This window comes from Tenrec ecaudatus, chromosome 9 (assembly GCF_050624435.1).
Source record: "Tenrec ecaudatus isolate mTenEca1 chromosome 9, mTenEca1.hap1, whole genome shotgun sequence".
Classification (NCBI taxonomy): Eukaryota; Metazoa; Chordata; class Mammalia; order Afrosoricida; family Tenrecidae; genus Tenrec; species Tenrec ecaudatus.
In genome coordinates this window covers 156,251,222-156,263,572 of record NC_134538.1, presented here as the reverse complement: position 1 = coordinate 156,263,572, position 12,351 = coordinate 156,251,222, and the positions used below count along the sequence as shown (strand labels likewise).

The window sequence follows — 12,351 nt, the reverse complement described above, 5'->3', positions numbered from 1 at the left end:
GGTGGAGGCCAGTGTTTGCCCACTGAGCTGGGTGAGTAACAACTCCAGGCTCCCTCCCCCAGAGACCCTCATGGCGTAATGGCTATGCAGTGGGCTGCTAACTGCAAGGTCAGCAGTTCAAAACCACCAGCCTCACCACGGGAGAATGATGAGGGATTTTACTCCCATAAATACTGACAGCCTCAGAAGCCGCTGGGGGCAGTTCTGTTCTGCCCTGTTGGGTGGCTATGCATCAGCACTGACTCTGTGGCAGTGAGGCTCCCTCCCAGCCCTGTTCCATCAGACTCTGGAGGGAGGTCTGGGGAATGTGCTCTCTTCTGACCAGAAGTGGGCCCTCCCCTGGACGGTTCTGGAACGGGCCAGTCAGCTTCCTCCTGGTTGGAGAGAGCGTGAGCAGGGCCTGTCCTTTTCCAGTAGAAGCCTCTGAACTGATGGGTTGATGAGAGCTACGTTGCGTTCCAAGTATGACAACGCACTCACTTGTAATCTTTCCTCTTCGGACCAGCCTAAGCTCTCCAAGGGGAGGTTTTATTGACTGGCTTCTGGTGCAGTTCAAAGGGCAACTGCCGTTAGAATTTCTCTGAATAAAAGAAACCACTAAAGGACAGGTTGAGAAATAGGCCTTTGGGATCACTCTTCCCTCCCCTCGCCCGTCCTCTTGTCCATGGTCTTTCTCTTTCAAAAGGGTGATCTGAAGGATGTTCCTAGAAGCTCTGGGGACCGCAGCCTCTGCCCAGGCAGGATGAACCTCAGCGCTGCTGACCACCGCAGGCCTCTGAGCGATGGGAACCACATCCCCATCCTCGGCCTGGGCACCTACTCGGATCCCAAGTCGGTAAGCCCCCCTACCCCCTCTTGTCCAAGCATCCTGAGGAGTGGTTCTTCTGTCGCCGTCCAAACAGCCCCAGCAAGGCCTGCGTTTCCTTGAGGGGACATGGAGCCAGGACTTGTAAGTCGTTTTCTCCTGCTCCTGTCTCTGCTTAGAAAAAGCATGTGAGCCACTTCTGCTGTCCCCTCTTCAGCCCTGAAGAGTGACCTTTTGAAGCAGGTGACTCTGGGCTTGTGGCGATGTGAACTTGTACATGAGAGGGCGTTTTTGTTTAGTCCAATGCAGACTTCCCCATCTGAGTGGGGACTGGCTCACAGCGACCCCTTCGGACAGAGTAGGGATTTTCTTGAGGGTTTCCAAGCCTGGCATCTTCACGGAAGCAGACAGCCTCATCTTTCTCCCATAGAGCTGCTGGTGGGTTCGAACAGCTGGCCCTGAGGTGACCACCTCCACGTGTAAGCCAGGACACCACCAGGACCGCTCACGGCGGTTCAGCAGTCACTGCTGATCCCGGGGATAAAGGTGCTCTCGGTAGAAAGGCAGGGCCAGCAAGGAGGCGAGGCTGAGGGCTGGGACCTATGCCTGTGTGCAGACGGACATTGACAATGGAGAGAGGTGGGGCTGAGCCTGGAAATGCCAGCAAAGAACCTGGTTCAGGGCTATTTCTTCTTAGAAACCCACCCCCAGTCTCGACACACAGCTGGCCCTGCCGCACGTCCTTATTCTATCCTGAACTCAATTCTGCTCCCATGCTCTGCACAGGGGGTATCCTCAGTGTCTCTGGTGCCTAGACTCACCCAATAGGAAAAGAGGCCTTTGCATGTCAGCTCATGTACACACACTTCCCATAAAGGTGCCCATGCGTTAGGGGTGGGTGTGTATCCATTAATGTCAAGAATCTTCGTTCTTATGGGGACCTAGTGTGTCTGCATCCATAAGCAAAGTCAAATCGGGACAGGGAGTCCATAAAGTCAGCAGCAACATGGACCTGGTTTACATTGACTAGACAAGAGAGAGTGGCTGACTGGTCTGAAGTTCATGACCTGGCACAAGGGGGCTAGGGTTGCTGAGAATTGGTGATGGGGGCTCATGGTCTCTAGGCAAGGTAGCCAATGGGCATCCTTGCGAGGCTGAGTGTGGCATCCCACGTTGTGTTAATCTGAACCTGACGAGATCAAGAGACAATATGTGAGCCTGCGAACTGGTGCACGCTTCAAGGCCTCCTCACTTTCGGCAACAAGACTGTGTCGGAGCACACTGCAGGTTGTTAACAAGGCGCCTTCCAATCCCGGTGCCAAGTGCTCCTTCATATAAGCCGGCTTCTCTGATGATGTGCTCAGCACACAGATTGAATAAGTATGGTGAGAGGATACAACCCTGATGCACACCTCTCCTGATTTTAAAGCGTGCACTAGCCCCTTGGTGTGTTGCACAGCTGCCTCGTGGTCCGTGCAGAGGTCCCACGTGAGCACAGTGTAGTGTGCTGGGAGTCTCATTCTTCTCAAGGCCAGCCATAGTGCACTACGGCCCAGAGAGTCTAATGCCTTAGCATACCTAATAAAACTCTGACAAGCATCTTTCTGCTATTCTCTACTTTTAGCCAAGTTCCTCAAACCTTTTTTATGCAAATCTGTTTAAAATGAATTTTAATTGTGAATTAGACGGGGATGGTTTACATTTCAGACCCACAACTCTGCATTGAACAGTTAAAACCCTACATCAACCCTCTCTCCCACCCCCTGCATATCCTATCTTATATCCTCCCCTGATATCTCTCTCCCGCTGATGGACTCCATCCTCCCTTCTATCCACATCCACACCTGTCCACCCTCTAGTCCATTGCTGCCTCTTCCCCCCCTCCACCCCACTCTTGAGAACTTCCAAATCTGTTCCTTTGGAATGCCAGTCTTGGTCTTGGTTTTTGTCCTTATAATGGTGGTCTCACACAATATTTGTCCACTCAGCATAATGTTCTCCAGGCCCATCCCTGTCACGAGGTGCTTCATGGTTTCCTCCTTGTTTTATACGGATGCAGAGCATTGCACTGTGTCTGCACCAGCGTGTCCTTACCCATTCTCCCGCTGACAGCCTCTGGGCTGTTTCCAACTTCTCCCATTGTGGCCAGTGCTGCAGTCGATACACGAGTGCACAGCACCCGTCTGTGGGTGTTACGGCTCCTACCTAAGGACATGCACCCACGGAGGGATCGTTGGCTCCTACGGAACTTCTATTCCTAGTCATTTGAGGTGACGCCGTATCACTTTCCACAACGACTGTGCACAAGACTGTAAATCTTGATGTGAGCAGACAGCCTCATCTTTCTATCACAGAGCAGCTGGTGGGTCTGAACCGCTGACCTTGCAGTTAGCAGTGCAACACCTAACCCACAGCGCCACCAGGTCTCCGTGCAGATTGAGTCCTTGGAAACCCTGTGGGTGGTTTTGTGCTGCCCTGTGGAGTTGCTCTGAGTCAGAATCCACTGGACTGCAATGATTTATGTGCTTCCTGCGGGCACTCAGGGTTCAGGGTAGGACTCTCCCCCTCCCCCAGGTAGGAAGCTTGGCTCCATCTCTGGCCAGAGCACCTCACACACTGCCACAAGCCCTTGGTCAGCGGAGGCTTGCATGAGGCTGTGATGTTGAACATGTTTCAGGGGAGCTTTCAGGCTGAGATAGACCAGGAAGAAAGGCCTGGCTGTCTACTTCTGCACAGCAGAAGGCTTCCTTGAGGGTGGCGGTGAGCTTTGTGTTCCTTTGAGCAGGTCGTGTGACAGAAGCAGTAGCAGCAGCGGTGGCTGCTGTTTGGATAACACATGTTTGAGGAGTGCCATTATCAGTGAGACAGGCACTAAAGGTGAGCCCCCCTGTTCCCCCCACTCCACCCCTCCATCATTCAGACCTCCGGAGGGGACTGCGTAGCAGCGGTGAAGGCGGCCATTGACATAGGCTACCGGCACTTCGACGGAGCCTTCCTGTACCAGAATGAACATGAGGTGGGCGAGGCCATCCGGACCAAGATCGCTGAAGGCACGGTGACGAGGGAGGAAATCTTCTACTGCGGAAAGGTGAGCCCCCTCTGCCCCCCACCCCTGCCCACGTGGACCTGGGAACTTTTCTCTGCAGAGCGTACTGAACCCCCAGGAGTGGACACTCTTCCTTCTCAGCCACCTCGTCCTCCTGCCCAGAGCTTCCTATAAACCCACTGCCGTCTAGCCTTCCACCGGACTCCCTGCCAGCCTGCAGGGCTGAGCAGAGCTGTCCCAGGGGGCTTCCAGGCTGCCATCTTTCTCCTGAACGCAGGGGCTCGTTATCTGGCCTACTGCAGACAGGGTGCCTGCCTGTGCACTCACAGCCTCCGTCGTCACAAAGCCACCGTGACACTCAGAGAAGCTGGGGCCTGGAGGGAGCAGGAGGCTTCCCCGTAAGTCACCACAAGCCACACCTGCCTGCAAAAGAGGCCTTCTTCTTCCTCGGCATGTGCCTGTCTGTCCTTACACTGTATTTGTTAATTGACACAAATCACCTTCCATAAAACTCACCATCCTGAAGCTACAGTTCCGGGCTTTTCAAGACTGTCACAGTTATGGCCACAGGTGTGACCTTTGGTGACTGGGAATTGCTGGGAGGAGGGAGCGCCGACAGAGGAAATCCCGTCCCAGTGAAAAAGAAGGGATCCTAATGAAAAGGCCAGTGTCTCCCATGCCCCATCGCCTCACTCCAGAACGTTCTCATCACGCTGGAAAGAGCCCCTGTGCCCATTGGCAGGCATTCCTCAACCCCCCTCCACCAGGCCCTGGAAGCTCCTGGTCTCCTCACTGTCGCCGTGGGGCTCCTGTTCAGCTTGCACCAGGGAATCACTTGTTTGGTGGCCTTTGGGGTCTTCTTTCGTTCCCCACAATGTTCTCAAGCTCTGTCCATGAGGAAGCAGGTGCCAGGACATCGTTGCATCCTATCGTGTTGTTGTTGTTGTTGTTGTTGTTAGGTGCCATCAAGTCAGTGCTGACCCACAGTGGTCCTCAGTGCAGCAGACCCACCCACTGCTGGCCCCGCGTGTGCCTCACGCGTGGAGTTAAGGCTGAGCGCCGTGCCAGTGGAGGGCTATTGCAGAGGCTGCGTGGACTGCGTTTTGTGTAGATCGCTCGCTACCTCGTGAGCTTTTTACCTGGCGCACATCAGGACTCACCCTCCACTGAGGAGCAATCCCCAAGAAAGGGACAAAAGCTCTAAACTCCCTGCCATGGAGTCAGTGCTGACTCATATTAGAGTCTGTTTGCCTGATTACTCGTACAAGGGGAAGCCAAAGAACTTGACCCAGAAGGTTCTAGTTCAAGCCGGCCTGAGTGTATTGTGAAGAGAACGTGCGCAGACACGTCTCTGCAGTCCGTGGGGCCACGCCCTGGTCTTAGACTCATTAGGGTGCCTTCCAAAAAAGTTCCAATCAAAACAGTGACTCCCAAGGGCATCTGCGGGGCCAGTTCAAGTCGAAGCTGAGAGGTCAGCCAGAAGGTCACGGTGACTGTTTGGTGGAGACTCCTAAAGGTCATCTTGATGTGTTTTCCTGAAGGTTTCGGGGCCATGTTGGGGACTTATTAAGAAAAGTGACAGCTGCCTCGGGGAGAAACAATCAGGAAATTTCACCTAGGAAGTGTTTGTGGTCAGATATTCCATTGCGACAACGTGCCTGCTCTTCTTCAAGGACAGCAGAGGCAGTCCTGAGAGAATTTCCTTGAGAAACTTTCCCGTCAACCCTGCCACACAGACCATGCCCCTTCAGACTTGGTTTTGCTCCCCAAACTCTAGGAACCCTGAAAACGAATCCCTCCAGCTTGCCCACACTGCTTCCATGCGTGAGAAAGCTGGACAGCAAATGAGGAAGAGCAACAGAGAGCTGGTCATTCGAATGAGGGAGCTCACTGCCGGGAGAGCACACACATCCACCTGTGGCAGGAAGATTTGCTCCGTAGAACCAAGAAGGCGTTGTGTCTCGCATTGTGGCCATGCTGTCAGGAAGGAGAGGAACATTGAAAGGAGCGCAGACTGCCCAAAGGGCAAACCCGTCTGTCTTGGAAGAAGTAGGGCCAGAATGCGCCTTAAAGGCAAGGATGGCAAGACTGTCTGACGTACTTTGGACATGTTGTCCCTGGCGAAGGACGTCGTTTCTGGTCAGTGGAAGGGCAGAGGAGAAGAAGGCCTTCCGCACGATGGCGTGCCACAGTGGCTGCGCCAGCAAGGGCGCCATTGTGAGGACGGCGCAGGACAGGCCAGTGTCTCCTTCTGTTACACCTGGGTTCGCTATGGGCTGTAGCCGACGCAGTGGGACCGAACAACAACCTCAGAGGGAGCCAGTCATGGAGAAGGACCAAGTAGAAATAGGTGAAGAGGAGGAAGCCCCGATGAGATGCATTGCCACCAGGGCTGCCACAATGGGCTCAGACATAACAACCACCGTGAGGCTGGCACAGGACCGGGCAGGGCTCAGTCGGTGGTGCCTAAGATCACTATGAGTCAGGGCCAACTTGGAGGCACCTAATCCCGTGTGAGGGGACAACAGAAAGTTGTGAACAGAGGGGTTGAAAGATCCACTGATCTTCAAACTTGCTGAAGAGATATCTATATATGTTTCCATTACACATAGGCTCGCTATGAATCAGAACCAACTCAATGGCACCTAACAACAGCAGCCCTGGTAGCAATGTGGCTTAGGATTGGGCTGCTAACTGCAAGGTCAGCAGGTCAAATCCACCAGCCACTCTATAGAAGACCAGGCTGGCTGCTCCCACAAAGTCTCAGAAAATCTGTGTAGGCACCAGCTTGGTAACAATGGGTTAGTGGTATCAGAGATAAAGGAGCCCTGGTAGTGTAGCAGTGAAGCATTTGACTACACCAAAAGGTTGGTGGTTTGAAACCATGCAGAAGCTGCAAAGAAAACCTTAGTCATCAGCTCCCATTAAGGTAACAGCCTGAACACCCTCTGAGACCATTCTACTCTGTCTCCTGAGGTCAGTACGAGTCAACAATCAGCTTGATGGACCCCTGAAGAAGTATCAGGGGTAGACAGTATCTCAGTCTTTTCGTGAGGCTGAAGAAACCTTGATGCCAAACATCAGCAAGGACCAAACCGAAACCAAACTTACTGCCGTGAGTGATGCCGACTCGCAGCAACGCTATAGGATGGGGCAGAATTAGCCCTGTGGTCTCCAAGGCTATAGCTTGTATGGGAGCAGAAAGCCCTGTCTTTCTGCTGATGGTGTCAAACTGCTGGCCTTATGACTAGCAGCCCAATGCATAACCACCACGCATGCCAGGGCTCTTTGTGGGAGTAGTAGAAGGGAACCTAGCAAGATTGACTAGAGGCCGCCTCACCAGGGACAGAAATCATAAGGGAAATGCCATCTTAATCTGCCAGTGACATGCAAATGATGACAGCTGAAGCAGAGAGTCTCATCCTTCTAGGTCAGACTGGAACAGAGTCGGACAAAGGACTGGAGGTTTACTTTAGAATATGAGCCGGTGAAAGCACAATCACAAAGGCCAGTCCACGGATGTGAGTCACTTGGTGTTTGGGCCTCTGTTTGCATCGCTGTAAATGGGGACCATCATATCAACTGCCCAACCTGCCACTCTCGGGAGAGGGGATGATCTCAGAATGATGGCAGCCTCACAGCTGTTCTGCTCTGGCCTCTCCAGGACAGAGAGAGAGAGAGAGAGAGAGAGAGTTAACACAGGGCAGCAGCACTGTTGCATCTCACTCTGTTGTGCACCAGTGTGCCTGGCAGGTCACTAGCACCGCTCCTGTTTGTTACAGAGCAGAGCATTGGAGGAATGAAACATGTTCACTTTGCTGACATGGGCAGCACAAACACCAAAGGGGCCTCCGTGGTATCGAGATGCATTTCTCCACAGAGGGAGTGCTGGTGGGGTAGTGGTTACCCACTGGGCTGTTAACACAGGGTCAGCAGTTCAAAACCGCCAGCCCCTCTGCAGGAGAAAGGAGGCTTTCTACTGCCGGGGCCAGAGTGACAGTCTCAGAAACTCACAGGAGCAGTTTCTCCCTGTCCTGCAGGGCTGGCACGAGGCAGCGTGGACTGGATGACAGGGATTTTGTAGTTTTGTTTCCACAGAAAGTACTCTCTCGCCTGTACTTGGAAGGTAACTTGGGAGGACATCTTCCCACCAAGAATGGGCTCAGATTTTTGTGAATTTATTTTGTGCTTCCATGGAAGAGGGTGGAAAGGGGGCCAGTGATGGGGAGGAGGGGCTGTGTGGGTGGTTCCCCCTCTTAGCGACCCTGTGTGTGGCAGAACAACCCTGCCGGGCCCCACACCGGCCTTTCAACCATTGCTGTGCTGGGGCCCATGGCTGCAGCCATTGCTTTGGGGGTTTCCTACTTTTTCCTGACCCTCCACTGGACCAAGCCCATTGTCCTTATCCAGGGACCAGTCTGTCCTGATAACACGAGCAACTTTCCATCCTCGCTCCTAAGAGCACTGAAAACCTCTGTTCTACTTCTGACTGTGACCTGTTTGGGAATGAGTCTCTGCGCCGTTGTTCCTTAGGGTGACAGGTGTCACACTGGCGCAGGGTGCGTCCTGTGACAGAGGAGAGACAGGGGCATACAGGCACACAGAGATGATGGTGCATCTACAAGCTAAGGGATGCCAGGGCCACCCGAAGCCAGGAGATGAGAGAGGCTCTTTCCCTACAGGGACAGAGTGTAGCCTGACTGGCACCCTGAAGTTTAACTATTCACCTTCAGAACTCTAGGTTACTAAGTTTCTGATTTGACTAGCCACTTACCTTGTGGTACCCAACCCTCACTTATCCACATGGCTCGGCCCGAAGACAGGTCTGTATGACAGCCTAGGCCTAGGGAAGCAGCGTAAGATGAAGTGACGTTGCAGCGCAGGATTGCCCGAGGGCCCAAGCAGGACCCCGCTGCAACCATTGACCACATGCCCAGCTGTAGCTCTTCCTGCAGCTTTTTGTCAACTCACCGGCTACAGCCACCGAGTCAATTCCAACTCATAGCAACACCGTATAAAGTTTCCTGGACTGTGAATCTCTGTGGGATCCGCATCATTCTCCCAAAGAGTGGCTGGTGGGTTTGAACAGCCACCTTGCAGTAGGCAGTCAGTCCAACAGTTACCTGACAACAACACCCAGACTCCGATTTTTGTCAGGAATCTCAATTTACTTGCACCCACCATCCATGCCCAGTCCAGAAATGAAATGCGATATCGCATTGAGCAAATCCGCCTCTCAAAACCACTTGGACGTGTTAAAAGCAAAGACAGGGGGCTTTCAAAACCAAGGCTTTCTTGTAAGGTAACTCGGTGTAATTCCAAACCACGAAGGATTTGGTTTTCTGAGAGCCTGTTTTCTTTGCATTAACCTATGTTTAAAAGTAAATGAAGTATGATGTAGGCGAATACTCGCTAGAGAAAGCAAGAGGGGACACAGCCGGCAGTCTCTACCTGTCCAGAGCAAAGTAGGAAACAGGGAACCAAGGACCCAAAGGAGACGCTGGTCTACCTGGTCAGCAGTTGGAAACCACCAGCAGCAACTTGGGCGAAAGCCTGGGCTTTCTACTCTGTGGTCACAGTCTCTGAAACCCCAGCGGGTCGCCAGGAGCCTGCATGGACGCGCTGGCAGAGACTATTGTAAATGGTGTGCCTTTGAATTTACTATTTCTCTTCTCTTCTTTCAGCTGTGGGCCACAAAACTTGTCCCGGAGATGGTCAGGCCAGCCCTAGAGAAGACGCTGGGGGCTCTGCAGCTGGACTACGTAGATCTCTACATCATCGAAATGCCCATGGCTTTACAGGTGAGCGCAAATGTCTGGAGGTTAGGCCTCTGCCAGGTGGTGGAGGTCAGCAACCACAGCAGAACGCTGCTTCGTGATTTGGCACCATCACATCTCCCCATAAGAGCCCTGGTGGTGTGGTGGTTGCACGCGGGGCTGCAATTCACACTGTCTGCACTTCGAAACCACCGGCAAGCAGCTCTGTGGGAGAACGTCTGGGCTCTCTACTCCCGTAGACAGTCTCCGTCTCAGGAGCCCAGGGAGTCGCTATGAGTCAGCGTGGACTGGATGGCAGTGAGTGTTTTGTTTTGACATCCACGTTGTTCTTGCTGGCTGCCGCCCAGTCGCTTCTGACTCACAGTGACCCTGCGTGCGACAGAAGGAAACACGGCCTCATCCTATGCCACCTCACCACCATTCTTCTGTGGGTTCTGTGTGAACCCAGCAACACAGCCTCTGTGTCCACCGCCTTGTTGACGTCTCCCTCTTTCTCTCGCCTGCTACCTTACCAAACATGATGACCTTCTCAAGGGACCGTCTCTCCTAAAACATGCCCAACATTCCTGAGGTAAAGTCTCGGCGTCCATGTCTCTTAGGAGCATTCTGGCTGTACTTCTTCCAAGGCAGACGGTGTTGGTTCTCTGGCACTTTCCATAATCTTACCAGCCCCATCATTCCAATGAGCAGTTGTCCTTGGTTCTTCTTTATCCCACGGCTGCCGTTGATCAGTTTGTCGTGCTGTGGTGGCTTGTGTGTTGCTGTGATGCGGGGCTATGTCACTGGTGTGGCAAATGCCCAAGTGAACAGGTTTCAGCAGAACTTACAGATTAAGAACACACTGCCAAGAAGGAATAGGCTATCCACTTCTGAAGAATAGCCTCTGGAAAGCGTATGGCAAAAAAAGGAAATGTCGCTTCTTGGTGGTGGTGTCTCAAAAAGTCCTTTTGTCCTCTTATTTCCTTTTACTTCCTACTTTCCTACTCTTTATAGAGGTTTAACTGTAGGCATGTACATATGTAAATATATTAATTCATAATGAAAGGGAGGAGGCCAATGTACACATATTTATATGGTAAGTGTTAAGGAAGCAAATAGACATTGGGCCTCTACTCAAGGCCTCCCTAAACATAAGAACATTTTGTTCTAATAACCTGGCACTCTTTGATACTCACCTTCCTGACATGATCACTGAAGACAAAAAGGGTACATAGGCAATTGTGGTGAAGAAAGTGGATGGTGCCCGGATATCAAAAGATATAGCCTCTGGGATCTTAAAGGCTTGAACAAGCAGCTGGCTAGCAGGGAAGCAAATAAGCCCACATGGAAGAAGCACACCAGTCTATGTGATCATGAGGTGTCCACAGGATCAGGATTGTTGATCGGGTATCAAAAGATCCCAAACAAATAATTATATTGATGTGAATGAGAGGGTGGTTGAAGAGGAGACCCAAAGCCCTTCTGTAGACAATGGACATCCCCCCACAGAAGGAATACAAGGAACGGATGATTAAACCAGGGTGCAGTATAGCACTGACAAAACACACATAATTCCTCTAGTTCCTGACTGTGTCCTCCCGCACCCCACTAACATGCCCCAGTTCTGCCTCTCAGATCCAGCTAGACTGGAGAACACACATTGGTAGAGATAAGGGCTCTCAACACATGAAATGCAGGACAGATACCCCCTCAGGAACAGTAGTGGGAGTCGTCATATCACGAGGGTGTGGGAAAGGTGGCGGCAGCATGCAGGAAGAGAGAGAAAGGGGGACCCATCACAAGGTCGGATATATGCCCCACCCCCCCCTGAGGATGAATAACAGAAATGAAGGTGGAGGGAGACAATGGAAGATGCAAGCCACAAGATACTAATATCTAATTGATCAAGGATTCACGTGGGTGGGAGGGAGGGGGGAAAAGAGGAGCTCAAGTGGAAAGAAAACGTTTTGGAAATGTTGATGGCAACATATGTACAAGTTTGCTTAATAGAATTGAATGATGGATTGTCATAAGATTTGTAAACACCCTCCCAATAAAAATTTTTTTTAACACCTCAGAAACATACTGCCATCAACTAGATGCCAACTCATAGCAACCTTATAGGACAGGGTAGAACTTCCCCTGTGTGTTTCGAAAACTGTAATTGTTTATGAGAGTAAAAAAAAAAAGTTTTGAGGAGCAGCTGATGGTTTCAAACTGCTGACCTTGTGGATTACAGCCCGATTCACCATCACTCTGCCACCGGGCTCCTTAGTCCTATAAATCAGAGAGAAGTGACTCAGTCCCACAAAGGCCCAGAAACACTGTACATAGCAGGCTCTTGCCAGAATCCCATGCTTTTTGATTCCTCTAACAATATACATTTTATTGAGCTCTTGGTGAAAATAGACATAGAGCATTGGTTGTCATCCCGTAATTTCTACACATAATATTGAGTGCCGTTGGTTACATTTCCCACATTGCGTCAACTTTCTCATTCTTCCATCTCCAAAATTCTTGTCTCCCTGCCAACTCCTATTCTTTGCTCTAGGGTACATATGGGCTACTTGGTCTCATATAAATAACTGGTGGTGCTGTGGGCATGTGTTTTCTTTTTCAAAGAAGCATATCCACAGGGGATATTGTCTGTTTTGTGAACCCATCTATGACTTGGTTGAAAACCGACCTCTGGGTTCTACTCAGGGGTCTGGTCTTAGGAGCCATTGAGTCCGTTCCAACCCATA

The 12,351-nt window shown here is 51.7% G+C and overlaps 1 protein-coding gene across 3 annotated transcripts in view; it reads left to right on the top strand.

Annotated features, from left to right (window-relative positions):
* Positions 1-691: 691 nt before the first annotated feature.
* Positions 692-12,351, top strand: part of LOC142456592 (aldo-keto reductase family 1 member D1-like) — a 28,934-nt gene continuing 17,274 nt past the window's right edge. For 2 of the 3 annotated variants that reach the window (XM_075557744.1, XM_075557742.1), the window contains exons 1-3: positions 692-835; positions 3,726-3,893; positions 9,536-9,652. In XM_075557744.1, the coding sequence (XP_075413859.1) occupies positions 743-835; positions 3,726-3,893; positions 9,536-9,652 (378 nt within the window). In that variant the 5' untranslated portion in view covers positions 692-742. Of the gene's footprint in view, positions 858-3,725; positions 3,894-9,535; positions 9,653-12,351 lie in introns of all 3 variants that reach the window. The other variant, XM_075557743.1, reaches the window with a different exon arrangement.